At 51.3% G+C, this 13,038-nt stretch overlaps 1 protein-coding gene across 1 annotated transcript in view; it reads left to right on the top strand.

Moving 5' to 3' along the window:
* Window positions 1-12,248, top strand: part of REEP1 (receptor accessory protein 1) — a 112,113-nt gene extending 99,865 nt beyond the window's left edge. The window contains exons 7-9 of the mRNA XM_068966795.1: window positions 2,199-2,234; window positions 9,480-9,631; window positions 12,177-12,248. Coding sequence (XP_068822896.1) covers window positions 2,199-2,234; window positions 9,480-9,631; window positions 12,177-12,248 — 260 coding nt within the window. The remainder of the gene's footprint in view (window positions 1-2,198; window positions 2,235-9,479; window positions 9,632-12,176) is intronic.
* The last annotated feature ends 790 nt before the right edge of the window (window positions 12,249-13,038 follow it).

Below are 13,038 nucleotides of genomic sequence, written 5' to 3'. Positions count from 1 at the left end.
TGAATATAAAACAGGTGGCAAGGATGTGGTGTACAGGGCAGGAATACAGCCAGGATTGTGTGAGATTTTTCTCTTCCTTTTTGGTCACCCTATGTGGCATGTGGGATCTTAGTTCCCTGACCAGGATCGCATCCGTGTCTCGTGCAGGGGACACACAGAGTCTTATCCACTAGACCACCAAGGTAGTCTTATCTATGTTACTTATAACATCTTTATATGGAGTATGATCTATAAAAAAATATTGAATCACTCTGCTGTACACCTGAAAGTAAATATTGTGAGTCAGCTGTACTGCAGATATAAAAGAGAAGGTGATGGGGGCATCCCCTGGGCTTTGCCCACTCTCCCAGGCCAGCGCCTGATGGGAACGGACTTGGGCTGATTTGTCTTCCTGGCCCTGCCCGCTCTGTGCTCTGCGATGCCCTGGAGAGCACGGGGGCACTCTGACTGCAGGCCTGCAGACTGAGCGAGTGGAGTTCCCGGGGAACCAGAGCCTGCTGTGCTGCGACAAAGTGCAGTCTCCTCCCTGCCCGCCCTTGGCCGTGGCACCCACAATTTCAGGGCCAGCAAGCAGGGTGCTGACCTAGCAGGAAGGACAGGGACCGTTGACTTGCCTTTGCCCTAGCTGTTCTGGGCCTAAAATAAAAGGCAGCTCAGAAAGAAAGACAGGTGAAAGATGGCCCAGGGCCTGGGTCAAGGGCAGAAGCACCCAGGTCAGAGGCTCTGGAGTTGTCATAACCCCGGAGGGGAGGGTCAGGGTGCCTAGGTGGAAGTCCGCCAAAGGAGGCCAGCTGGTGTGCCCTTCCCGGCCCTGGCCTCGGACACCAGGAATGGTTTGGTCTGGGAAATGGCCCCGAGTCTGGGCATCTGTCCTGACTGAGTGACCCTGGGCCTGGGCAGAGATGGCAACGCAGCGAGGCCAACGTCACCAAGCAGTCACCATTCTTGTTCCCCCTAAGCCTATATTCAGTCTCACAACCTTCCTATCAGAGGATTTGTCCTTGGACCAGGAAAGGAACCCAGTTCGCTTCAGACTTTGCCTTTGAAGGTGAGACACCAGAATCCCTATTTGGCCTCCATCTCGGGGTTGTGAGGAGAGCAGTTGAGGTATTAATAATTTGCCAGTCCTGGACCGGAGGCCACTGTTGGAGACAGGCTGGGTAGGACGCGGTGGCTACACACCCCAGGGAGGTGTGTGCAGCTGTTGGAAGGAACAGTTTCAATGCACATTTAGGTAGAGTTTGGAACCATGAGGCCTAGTGAAAAAAGTACAAAATGGAGTAAGAGATTATGTAATAATTTATGTAAAATATACATGCCCATTGGTATGAAATAACACCATGCAATTTCTGCGGCCCACCCTGCAGAATAAATGGCCTGGGAGGTATTTTGTCAGACATCATTTATTGCAGGTCTGGTACTGAACCCAGGGAAGGGTACAAAGGGAATTGAAAGGATGATCTTTGCCCTCCATGAACTTGGAGACAGCCTGTATTTAGTGAGCACCTACTGTATACCAAGGGCTTCCCAGGTGGCTCAATGGGAAAGAATCTCCCTGCCAATACAGGAGATGTGGGTTTGATCCCTAGGTTAGGAAGTTCCCCTGGAGAAGGAAATGGCAACCCACCCCAGTGTCCTTGCCTGGAGAATCCCGTAAACAGAAGAAGCTGGCTGGCTACAGTCAGTGGGGTCACAAAGAATCAGACATGGCTGAGCATGCATACACACACATACATACAATAACAAGGCCCAGATATACACCAAGACCAGTGGAGTGTGTAAGGCAGCAGCCAGTTAACCATTGGGGCCAAATGCCAGACAGAGAGCCCTTTGGGGATTCAGAGGTCAGTGTGAGCAGGTTTTCTGCAGGCCATGCTGAACTGGGAGAGAGAGAGAGAAGGGGCAGTTGGAGTTATTTCTCAGAGGAAGCTTGGACTTCATCCCCTCCCTCCCCTCGGGCTGCAGGTCACAAGGACTGGCCTCTGCGCGCCATACAAGGGCATTTTCTAGCACCTGTGAGGAAGCAGAATCTAGGGTGATCCCCTCTCCCACCTTGGTGTCTCTACAGAGACCCACATTTTTGGGACTCCCATAGTGAACACATGGGAATGCCCACACCTCCCTGGGGCCTCCCTGTTGGCCTGGGGCTGCTTCCTGTCCAGGTGAGGGGTATCACTGATGATGCCCCGTCCCCACAGTGTGTACCTGCTGCTCCACCTGCAGGACCCGGAAAGGTGAGTACACAGCCAGCCTCCCTGAAGCGTGTGAGACCTGCCTTGGGAGGAGGCTCTAACTGTGACCTGGTGTCTGACCTTGGGGCTCCCTTTCAGCTGCAGGGTCAGGGGGTGGGGTGGGGTGAGGATGTTAACTCCTTAAAATAGCAAGTGTGTATTATCTTACAGCGAATTCAGGCTAGAATTTGGGGGCAGCTTAATTGGGTGTCTCTGGCTCAGGGACTCTCAAGAGTTATGGTCTGGGTGTCAGTCAGGGCCACAGCTGGCTGAAGGCTTGACTGAACACGGCCCTCTTGTGGCTCTTGGCTGGAGGCCTCAGCTCGTTCCACGTGCCTCTCCGGTGGCTGCTTGAGCATCCTTACCACATGGTAGCTGGCTTCACCCAGGGTGAGTGATGCAGGAGAGAGGCCAGGTGGGAAGCTACAGCACCTTTTAGGACCTTGTCTTGGAAAGCACAAAATCATCACTTCTGCCTTGTTCTGTTTGTTGGAAGTGAGTCATTAAGTCCAGCCCATTCTCAAGAGGAGGGAATTCATCTCCACCTCTTGGAGGGAGGAGTAACAAGGAATATGGAGAGACTTTAAAACCATCACAGAGTCATCATTCCCTGTGCTCTTGGTGATAGGAGTGCAGGCACTTACCCGGGTCCCCGGAAGTGATGAGCCCTGCAGTTCTGGGGGTTTCAGTCCTTGTGCAGCCAAGGGAGCCCTGGTCCTGCTTTGCCACTCGCCAGCCGTGTAACTATGTGCAAATGGCCTAACCACCGTAAGCCTGGGTTTCCTTCCAATAGAGGCAGAGCTTCCCGCTTCCCCACCTCACTGCGCTGCTATGACAATATCTGTGAAAGGGCTTTTTGAAGAGTGATGATGGTGATGATGCTGACTGTGATGGCCAGAAGGCCTCAGGGAGATGGGCCCGGGCTCTCCCAGGCCTGGCCAGGGCCCCTGCTGCCACCCTCCCTGGGTGAGGGTGGTGTCTGGGCTGTGTGGCTTTCTTCTGACCTGCTCCTGTTCTTTCCTTGATCTTAACATGTGAGGGACCAGAGATGGTGCTGGACGAACCCAAGTCCCCATTACAGCCCCCTGAAGGAGTTTCCTTTGGCTCAGAAGGCAAGAGGGCCCAGCCCTGGCCTGCTGGCTGGTGTGGGGCTGGGGGAGGAGGGAAACAAGCCTAGTGCCATGGTTGCCTGTGTGTGCCCCCAGCCCTGTTGCCACCAAGACGCGGTTCATGCCTCCCACAGAAGTGGTGAGCAGGAAGACAGGGAGCTGTGTTCTAAGAAGGATCCTCTTTTCCCTTTATTTCTTCAGTTTTAAGACTTTTGCCCTTCTTTTTTTTCCCACACCACCTGGCATGGGGGATTTTAGTTCCCTGACCAGGGATTGAACCCGGACCCCCTGCGGTGGAAATGCAGAGCCTTAACCGCTGGACTGCCAGGGGAGTCCCTTAGACCAGTGGTCCCCAACCTTTCTGGCACCAGGGACTGGTTTCGTGGAAGACAGTTTTTCCATGGACTGGGGTTGTGGGTGGATGCTTTCAAGATGATTCAAGCACGTTACATTTATTGTGCACTTTATTTCTATTATTATTACATCAGTTTCCCCTCAGATAATCAGGCATTAGATCCCAGGGGTTAGGGACCCCTGCCTTAGACATTTCAGCTCTTGGATTTTTAAAGATCTATAGAAGACCTGGGGGTTTCAGAGGCCATGAGCCTAATGAGAATGGATGGTCTAAAGATTCCTGAGCAGGAGGCTGCGGGGACCATCGTCCTGCCGGAACAGAGGAGTGTACATAGGCTCAACAAGGATGAAAGAAACCCAGGGGCTGCACACAGCTGTGTCCAGCACTACTAGCACATAATACTCGGGTCTGCTGGATGCTGCTGCTGCTATGTCGTTTCAGTCGTGTCCAGCTTTTTGTGACCCTACGGACCATAGCCCACCAGCTCCTCTGTCCATTACATTTCCCAGGCAAGGATACTGGAGTGAGTTGCCATGCCCTTTCCCAGGAGATCTTTCCAACCCAGGGATCAAACCCGCATCTCTTGTGTCTCCTGCATTGGCTGGCGGGTTCTTTACAACTGGCGCCACCTGGGAAGCCTGCTGGACGCACTAGTTGGTGGAAAACACCCATCCCAGTGGCCTCAGGCAGCTAGGTTCATTTCGACCTAGTCACCCTACAGTTTGGAGTTTGTAAATACCTTAAGCCACTCAGAAAGCCTTTCCCTATGGGACCCTGTCACCTTGGGACCTGGGAGGAGAGAGACGCCTCCTGCTCTGCTCTTGCCCGGTGGGCCTGCTCCATGCTGCCCTCTGGGAAGTCCTCCTCCCACGCCACCCCCACGACACCTGGTGATTTCATCATCAAAGCCTGCCTTTCTAGGACGTTAGAACAGAAGCTAAAATAGAATTATAGCTGGTGGTGAGCACTGCGTAGAGCCTGGCCTTCCCCGGAGCTGTGGGGATGGGGATTGTTGGGGATGGGGCCGCAGGTGGGGCTCAGTGGAGGCCTCAGGCTGGGGTGGACCTGCTCAGAGTCATGATCTGGGAGCCTCTGCCCCAGCCCTGCCTTTCTCAGCCTTCTGAACATCCAAGGCCCTGGAGTTCTACCCCATCTCCCTGAGGTCTCCTTGCCAGGAAACAGCTAGTGAGTCATCTGCACCGTTTCCCTCTGTGACGGTGAGAAAGCTCCTCGACTCTCCAGGCCTCAGTCGCCTCCTCTGTAAAATGGGGTGAGGGATTAAACTTGAGGCTCCGGGGACCCTTCCATCTTGACCCGTGAAGGGTGCTGGCTGTGAAGCGTCAGCAGATGGTGTAGGGGGAGGTGTGTCTCACACCTGGGGCTGGGGCATGGATGCTGTGGATCACAGATGCTCTGCCCAGAGGGGCCCTCCTGGTCCCCTGAAACGATGAGATGATTTCCTTCCATGCCTCTCATGTCCCAAGAGAACTTTCTGCTCCATTCTGGCCTGCCTGTCAGCCGTTTCCTGTTGTTTCCTGCACATCTGTCTCTCTTTTTCTGTGCTTCTATTATTATCTCTGTCTCCCACCCCTACCGCCCTTTCTCCCCACTTTTCTCTCTGCCTACCTTGATGTTATATAGAACTGAAGACTGAATTCTGTCACTGCTCGAAATGAGTCATAGAGGTGGGTCCCCCCACCTTTTAAAATCAAGTAGATGGGACATATTTTAAAAAGCAGAATCATCCCTTTTTATCCTATTAAAAGAGAGAGAGAACTGCATCTTTTTGTGAGTGGGGCCCTGGGGCAGTTTCTTTCCTCAGTAGCAGGAGCTGTCAGAGGTTTGGAGCATGGGCAGTGAGTGAGTGAGTGTGTGTGTATGTGTGCGTGTGCACGAACACTCCCACCTGTGTGTGAGTTTCATCCGCAAAGGTCCTTCTTTAACAGGATATTCTTTCCTTTCTCTTCGGTGGCTGTTGGGGACTCGGATGTAAGTGGTCCAGATGGGCGTGCTCTCCTCAAACGTGTTTGCTGACTTTGATTAATGGCTCCCACTAATGTGTGCTGTGTGGAAGTGTTCACTAACCCGGGGTGTTTGCTGCCCTGGGGGAGGGCTGTGGGGAGGCCTGGGGCTCCTGCAGATGGATCAGCTCAGCCTTGAAGGGCTGGGAGTTTTTCCCTCCTTGCACTCCCCACAGAGAGAAGAGATGCAGCCGCTTCCCAGCCTGCTCTACGCACGTTTGCTAACTCAGAAAGTAAGCCAAGGCCACACACTCACTCCCCCACTGAGGGAAATAAGATTGACCCCATCTCTTCTTGGAGACCGCCCAGCCCTGGCCACTGTGGTCAGCTGTGGGCTTGAGGGCTTGGCTGCCACCCCCTGAGGCTTGCAGGTGGCTGTGGTCATGACCTTGCATGAAACGCTCCCCTCATGCAAGTTGCCTTCAGGAGCCAGAGGAGTATTAAGATGTAGACAGTAGCACCCTTTTGGGTGAGGACCTGTGGGATCACAAATTCTGTTTGGATGTACAGGAAGAGGAGTGCTGAGGAGGTCCGGCACCACATTTCTGCTCAGCCCCTTATTTTCATCTGGGTGCCCATAAAGATAGGCCCATGTTCTGTGGGGTTTATTTCTTCACTGATACTCCTCCCTGTTCCCTAAAGGATTTAAGTATGCTTGTGGAAATACAGATGATAGATCAAACCAGATAAGAAAAATGAAGCTTGGAGGGGAAGGGAGGAGGCAGGTAAGATGGAGTCAGAACGAGAAGAAAAATATAGGTGCTTGTCACAAAGTCATAGACAGTCTGAGATGCTGGGCTTCCTCGCAGCCAGCGCAAAGAGCGAAATGCAGTTAAGCAGTTCATTGTCCAACCTCCCTGGTGGTCCAGTGGTTAAGGATATGCCTGCTAATGCAGAGGACACAGGTTCGATCCCTGGTCTGGGTAGATCCCACATGTCACGGGACAGGTAAGCTTGTATGTCACAACTACTGAGTCTGCACTCTAGAGTCTGGAAGCCGCAACTACTGAGCCCATGTGTTGCAACTATTGAAGCCCGCCTGCCCGAGAGCCCATGCTCTTCAACGAGAGAAACCACCCAAATGGGAAGCCTGTGCACTGCAACTAGAGAAAGGCCATGTGCAGCCTGAGTGCAGCAAAGACCCAGCGCAGCCAAAAATAAGTGAGAGATTCACTGTCACAACACAGTAGACATCTGGAGGCTCAGAGGCTCAGCTTGTCTACAGTGTTTCATCTCCTAAGTCCTAAGACTCAAGCAGAATATTACAAACAACATTCTTGGCAAAAACTCTCCACGAACACAGTGACCAGAAGGATTCTCCTCTTTTCAAGAAGTTCTCTCTGTGTCTTCTATTAGAAGATACTTCTGGTCCCTGAGCTGCCCACACTGACTTCCTTCACTCCCCACCTCTGCTGAGTTGAAACCTTGTTTTCCGTTCCTGCCTGGATCTCTGGACTTCCCTCGATCCATCACTCCTAGTGGCCCTTCTTTTCTACCATTTAGTCCCTGCTCAAGGATGCAGTGGAGAACTAACTCAAAGCATTTTTGCTTCATTCTTGAGATGGCACTTGTTGTTGTTGTTGTTATTCTGACAGTGTGTGAGTTCACTGCTCAGTCCCAGTGAGTCCAGAATGGGTGAGCAGGCTGAACTGTTCCATGCCTGAGGATCTTTTGGTGACTCTGGGCTGCCTTCTGAACCCCAGAGTGATATGTAGAGGGAATGCTATGGCCCTGAATTTAGAGGGAACCTTGTGTGCAGAAGCACAGATTCAAACCCTAGTCTGCTTTCAAGATGGGAGATTTTGTGCTGGGGCAGACCTGGGCAGGTTGCTTTTGCCCTGGTCTTTCGGTCCTAGGTAGGCAGGCCTTTGTTCTCCTGTTAGGTGTTCAGAGGAATGTCCTTGTGATGGATGTTGAGTTCTGTCTGGGACAAGAGTCGAGCCCTCTGAGATGATGTCAGGACTCCACCTCTTTTAGTGGATGGGTGGCCACTGTGGGCACAGTCCTGGATCAGCTGCTCAGAGGGACCAAGGAGGATCAGCCATAGCTCAGGACACTTTCTTTGAAGCTGAGACAGAAACTGATGGACAGGAGAACTCGGGCTCGAGGCACAAGCCGTGTGCTACACATTCCAAGACCTTCTGGGTGAGTTGACAGGCTGGGGAAGACCAGAGCATCCAAGGAGGGCCAGACTGACCAGTTTTCACGTTACATCCATCTTAGCGAGGCAGCTGACTTGGGCAGGGGAAGGCACCAGAGAGAGCCTAAACCCAGAGGAAACAGGTTGGGGAATGCACAGGAGCAATAAAATACAAAGGAGAGTTAACAATCTCAGGCTAGGGTCTATCCTGTCTCAGCTGGTTGCTCCCAGTCTACAATTCAGCTTTGAAATTCATGGTTAAGACAACTATGCTCTCATGCTGCCCCCTGTTGTTTATTGGGAGTATAGCAGCAATGACTGGGAAAGCGGCTAAGACTAGGCTCCCACTGTTAGTTTTTTGAAGTCCACACTGGATGCTGTCATACCCTCTTTGATGGGGAGAATACATTTGGTGGCTGAACATGTTTTTAGGAGAAGTAGCAGGGTGTCCCAGAACAGCTCTGGTTTCTGTCTGCAGGCCTCGGGTGGTCAGATCAAGTGATCAGAGGGCCCCCGGCTCTGCCTTCTGTGGTTCTAGGTAAAAACAATATACGAAGCCTAGAAAGATATGTCTCTGAGTGTCAGATAGACTGGGACAGGAAGTATTTTATATCTCGACTGAGATAGGATCACGTGGCCAGATGACATGGAATATGCTCCACATTCGATGTTGCAGAAATACTCAGTGACGTGAAGCTGAAGCTCCAATATTCTGGCCACCTGATTTGAAGAGCCAGTTCATTGGAAAAGACCCCGATGCTGGGAAAGACTGAAGGTGGGAGGAGAAGGGAGTAACAGAAGATGAGATGGTTGGATGGCATCACCGACTCAATGGACATGAGTTTGAGCAAACTCCGGGAGATGGTGAAGGACAGGAAAGCCTGGCGTGCTGCAGTCCATGGGGTCACAAAGAGTCTGACATGACTGAGTGAACAACAACAACAGTGACACAAATAAGTTCTGGAGTTTTCCACGTGGATTAGTCATGGCAGATCAAAACAGGAATCTTGCTGCTGCTTTTGAGGGGAAGACTGCGGCTAGGTTCTCCTTCCTCCAGGCTCCTTTGCTTCTCTATCTAGCACTTGACCTTTGAAATGAAAAATCTACATTGCTTAAGGTTCTTTCTGAAGGCTTCCTGGCATTTTACATCCTCTCTCTTAAGGACAGCTCAGAGCTGTATGTGCAAGTATAATTAAGGCAACATCAGCTTGTATGTATCATGCAGAAAACTGTGTTATTCCCCTCCGGAACTCACTGCCACCATCCTTTCCAGAGGATATTCTTTCCCTCTGGTGTTCTTCTGGTGTGGCCTTACAGCCCTAAGCTGTAGGGTGTGACCCATCTGTTAAGACAGAGGTACCCCCCCTGGACCCCCACGTCCCCCGATAGCTTGTCAGTAGATTCTGAAGCCTTTGCTTGTTCCTGTGCATAGTGCCTCACGGTTGCAGTGGTCCTGGCTCCCCTGCAACGTTCCAGGAAGCTGTCGGGGCCTCAGTTCTCCTAACTGGCCTGGCTTGCCGTGCTGTGTGCCTAACCTTGGCCTGCCCTTCTTCGCTCCTTTCTGCACTGATCCCACCTTGCTGTACTTTGTCTCCCCTGCGTAGATTGTAAATGGCCATTCAGTGGTTGAGGGCGATGTGAATGAGGGTGGTGTGAAGGCCTGGGGGCCCCACCAGGTCCAAAACCCATTGGCGTTTTCTGACGAGGAGGAGGAAGACCTGCTGGACTTCATGTACAAGTTTAAAGCACCTCGAAAGACGGAGTTCCCCCTGGAGGTACACGGTATCGGGGGCTGTGGGGTGGAGCGTGTATTTTCACAGAGGGCTTTGCCCTGGAGATCTGGGGCTCCTGAGAGTGGCATCTCTTGGGATACCCAACATCTCCTGAGTGCCTGAGGAGGGAAGACTTCCCTCCATCAAAAAGGCAGGAGAAGCCACTAGGTAGCATCTAGCTACTTGCCAAGGGCTGAAAAAAGACCCTACCACTTTTATTTGGGAATAGAAGAAATGAGATTGTGTCTAGGGATTAAACAAAACAAACAAAACACCCAGCTACCAACTTAAGATGATGTGTGAGTGAGAAGCAAACCAAATGAGTGTTTTGAGGGAGAGAAAAATTCAGAATGTCTTATGACATGTCTTTATAAATAGAGCTCGTTCATCTCTTTATCTCCATGTCACAACATAGTAGCCGATACAAAATACTGGGTTAGCCAAAAAGTTTGTTCGGGTTTGGAAACACCCAGATGAACTTGTTGGCCAAACCAGGAGATGTTCGTAAAATGTTATTGAAGGGGCACGGCCAAATGAGCAAAACAATGCACTTTATATATGTACTCTGGCCAAGTGCAGACGTGGATGGAATTTTGGCGGCAGGAGGGCCAAGCCTAGAGCCTCAGGCAGGGTCACAGCCTTGGGCTCAGACGCAGGGCCTGCAAAATTGGGGGACCCCAGAGTCTTCCTCTCTGTTTCATCAGGTCTCCCCTCCTTCCCCTTCTGCTGAGCGCTGCAACCTGAGAGTCCAACTGAGGCAAGTTGGGAGCCCCCCTGCCCTCAGTGCAGAGACCCTTGTGAGACTCAGGTGAGGCAGTGTGTGGACAAGCTGCCCTTCTCCAACACAGAGGCCTGGCGGCCTGTTCCCACCAAGGTCACAGCTGTTCCCACCGCAGAGCGCATGCGTTCATCAGATTCCTTCCCAAGCGTTCATCAGATTCCTTCCCAAAGTGGGGCACGCAGGGGTCCTTTTGAACTGAGAGGTTTTGGTAGAAGATATTCTGGGTTTGGACTCTGTCCAAGGAGTCCTTTACAGCCCGGCCAGCCCCATGATGGGGAGAGGGACCCAGCCCAGAGGGCATGCAAGGTGCTAGAACCATTCTAGGTCTTGAGGGTTTGTGCCTCTTTTTTTCTTTTAATGTGGACCATTTTAAAAGTCTTTGTTCAATTTGTTACAACATTGCTTCTGTTTTATGGTTTTATGTTTTGGTTTTTCAGCCACGGGGCATGTGGGATCTTAGCTCCCTGACCAGGGATCAAACCCGTTCCCCCTGCATGGGAAGGTGAAGTCTTACCCACTGGACTGCCAGGAAAGTCCCTGGTTTTGTTTTTTAAAACCGCCCATGTTGCTTTACTGCTTATGGTTAAACTGCCTGAGGCAGGTCACTGATTCTCCTCTCATTCTGTCCAGAGGTGGCTGGTAAACATTTCTGTCATCAGTGTGGTGGGAGGACTCAGTATATGGAAGGCCAGAGCCTTCTGTTGGTGCTTGTTTCCCTCCCGCCTCCCTTCCATGCGCCTACTGGGCACGGAGCTCCTTGCTGGGAGAGGGTGGTGCATTTCCTGCCCCCAGGAAGGCACAGTGTGGCCGAGGAAGACAGTGCGCAGAGCAGCACGCTCCCTTGTGGGCTCCGTCTCTGATGGCCTGCCATCTGCTAAACAGTGTGAGAACCAAGGAGTTGATCCTGGCTGTGGCTGGGCTGTTGGGGTGGGGCTCAGGAGTGACTCTGGAGCTTGTTCCTAAGAGGACTAGAGATAACCAGACAGAGAAGGGAGGAAAGGCCTCTGGTCAGAAGGGATGGAGATGTGAAAGGATAGTGTAGAAAACGCAGCTGAGTACAGAGAAGTGGACAGATGGGAGCTGAGGGTAGGTCGGGGCCAGTGGTGAACCCCTTGAGTGCACTATGCCAGGAGAAAGTATTTCGCTTTTCTTTAATCATGACAGTAGTGGCCCCTGTGATCTGTGTCCCATGGGAGGAGGGGGTCCCTTGATAGTCATTGGTAGGGGAGATGAGGTAGAACTCTTCATGCAGAAAGCCAGTGTTTCCTGTGTTGTGTGGTTTGCTTCTGCATGAAAGGATTTCACATCTGGGAGGAGGACTGGAAATTCAGTGATGGAAATTTTAAGCATGCACCAAGAAATGCAAGGCCAGTTCCCAAAGGAAATAACAAAAGCCAGGGAAGTGATGGAGAGGCCTTTCTCTCTGCTGAGTCACTTGTTAAGATCATTTTGCTCCCAAGGCAGAAACAAGTTGTCATTCTTCCATGCAGCTGTGCACTTGGGAGGTGCAGGGATTTAGGAGAGCATGAAGATGGCGGCACTGGGCTCCTCCATTGGCTCAGCTCTATGGGGATGCTTGGGAGGCCACTCTGATTGCTGTGGTGGAGACCCCAAGGGAGTCCCCAGCCCCACCAGCTTGCTCACACACATGGACTTTTGACCGGAAGAGCTGAAGTCCCAACACAAACCCATCCAGGTACTGTCCTCAAAAGCGTTCGTGTTTATACCAAACTGAGGGGTCAGTCCTGTTTCTGTTTTCTCTGCCAGGCACCGCCTAGAATCCTTCGATCTCGCTTCAGGAAGAAAAGTACCTCATCCTCAGCCACTGAAACCACGTGAGTGAGATGAGCCAACAGCACCGGATCCACAGAATGTTTCTTCTCTGCCTTAAAGAGCTATTTATTCACTAATCACATAGAAACCCGCAAGCTGGTGTGCTCTGTGCACAGCCTCGGACATCCCTTTCCTCTCTCCCCTCTAAGAGCCCCCCATTTCCTTTTCTTTATTTTGCTGGGGAGAGGATAAGGGAAAGGTAGTGTGTGGGGGGTGTGACCTTAGGTCTTCTGAGGTTAGTCATTTCCCACCATTGGATTGGCATACAGACAGCAGTGTTTGTAGAAACAAGAGAATCCCCCCACGGAGCTGCTGAGATGTACATTTGTAACTTATTTGTTGCATACTTTGTTTTTAGTCCTATATATGCAAACAAAGCAATTTTTTAAAAACTTTTCTTTTGTTCTTGATACTAATACTTTGGACTACGATGTACATATTTATGGCTTTTGGCTTGATACCGTGGACTTGCAAAGGCTGCCAGAGGTTCTGATGTATAAGAAAACTGCAAAAACAGAAGCGTAAAAGATTATTTTAATTCTGGAGGGTGTCTCAGATGTGCTTACGAAGCTTCCAAACACACCTCAAGGACATCCGTTTTTCCTATAGGGTGATGGTCTGTATTCTTCACTCAGTATACCAGAGAAGTTTAGAATGGAGATTTGATATTTCAGTACCAGAGGTGGGTATAATGAGGTCAGGGGAACAGCCTAGAATAAGAGAAAAGTCACAGGAAGCTTGTCTCCCCCCATAGACACAGGATTAGGAGCTTCTGAGTCCTTCTGGGGTGAGGACT

This window comes from Capricornis sumatraensis, chromosome 1 (genome assembly GCF_032405125.1).
Source record: "Capricornis sumatraensis isolate serow.1 chromosome 1, serow.2, whole genome shotgun sequence".
Lineage (NCBI taxonomy): Eukaryota > Metazoa > Chordata > Mammalia > Artiodactyla > Bovidae > Capricornis > Capricornis sumatraensis.
This window is presented reverse-complemented; position numbering and strand designations above follow the sequence as displayed.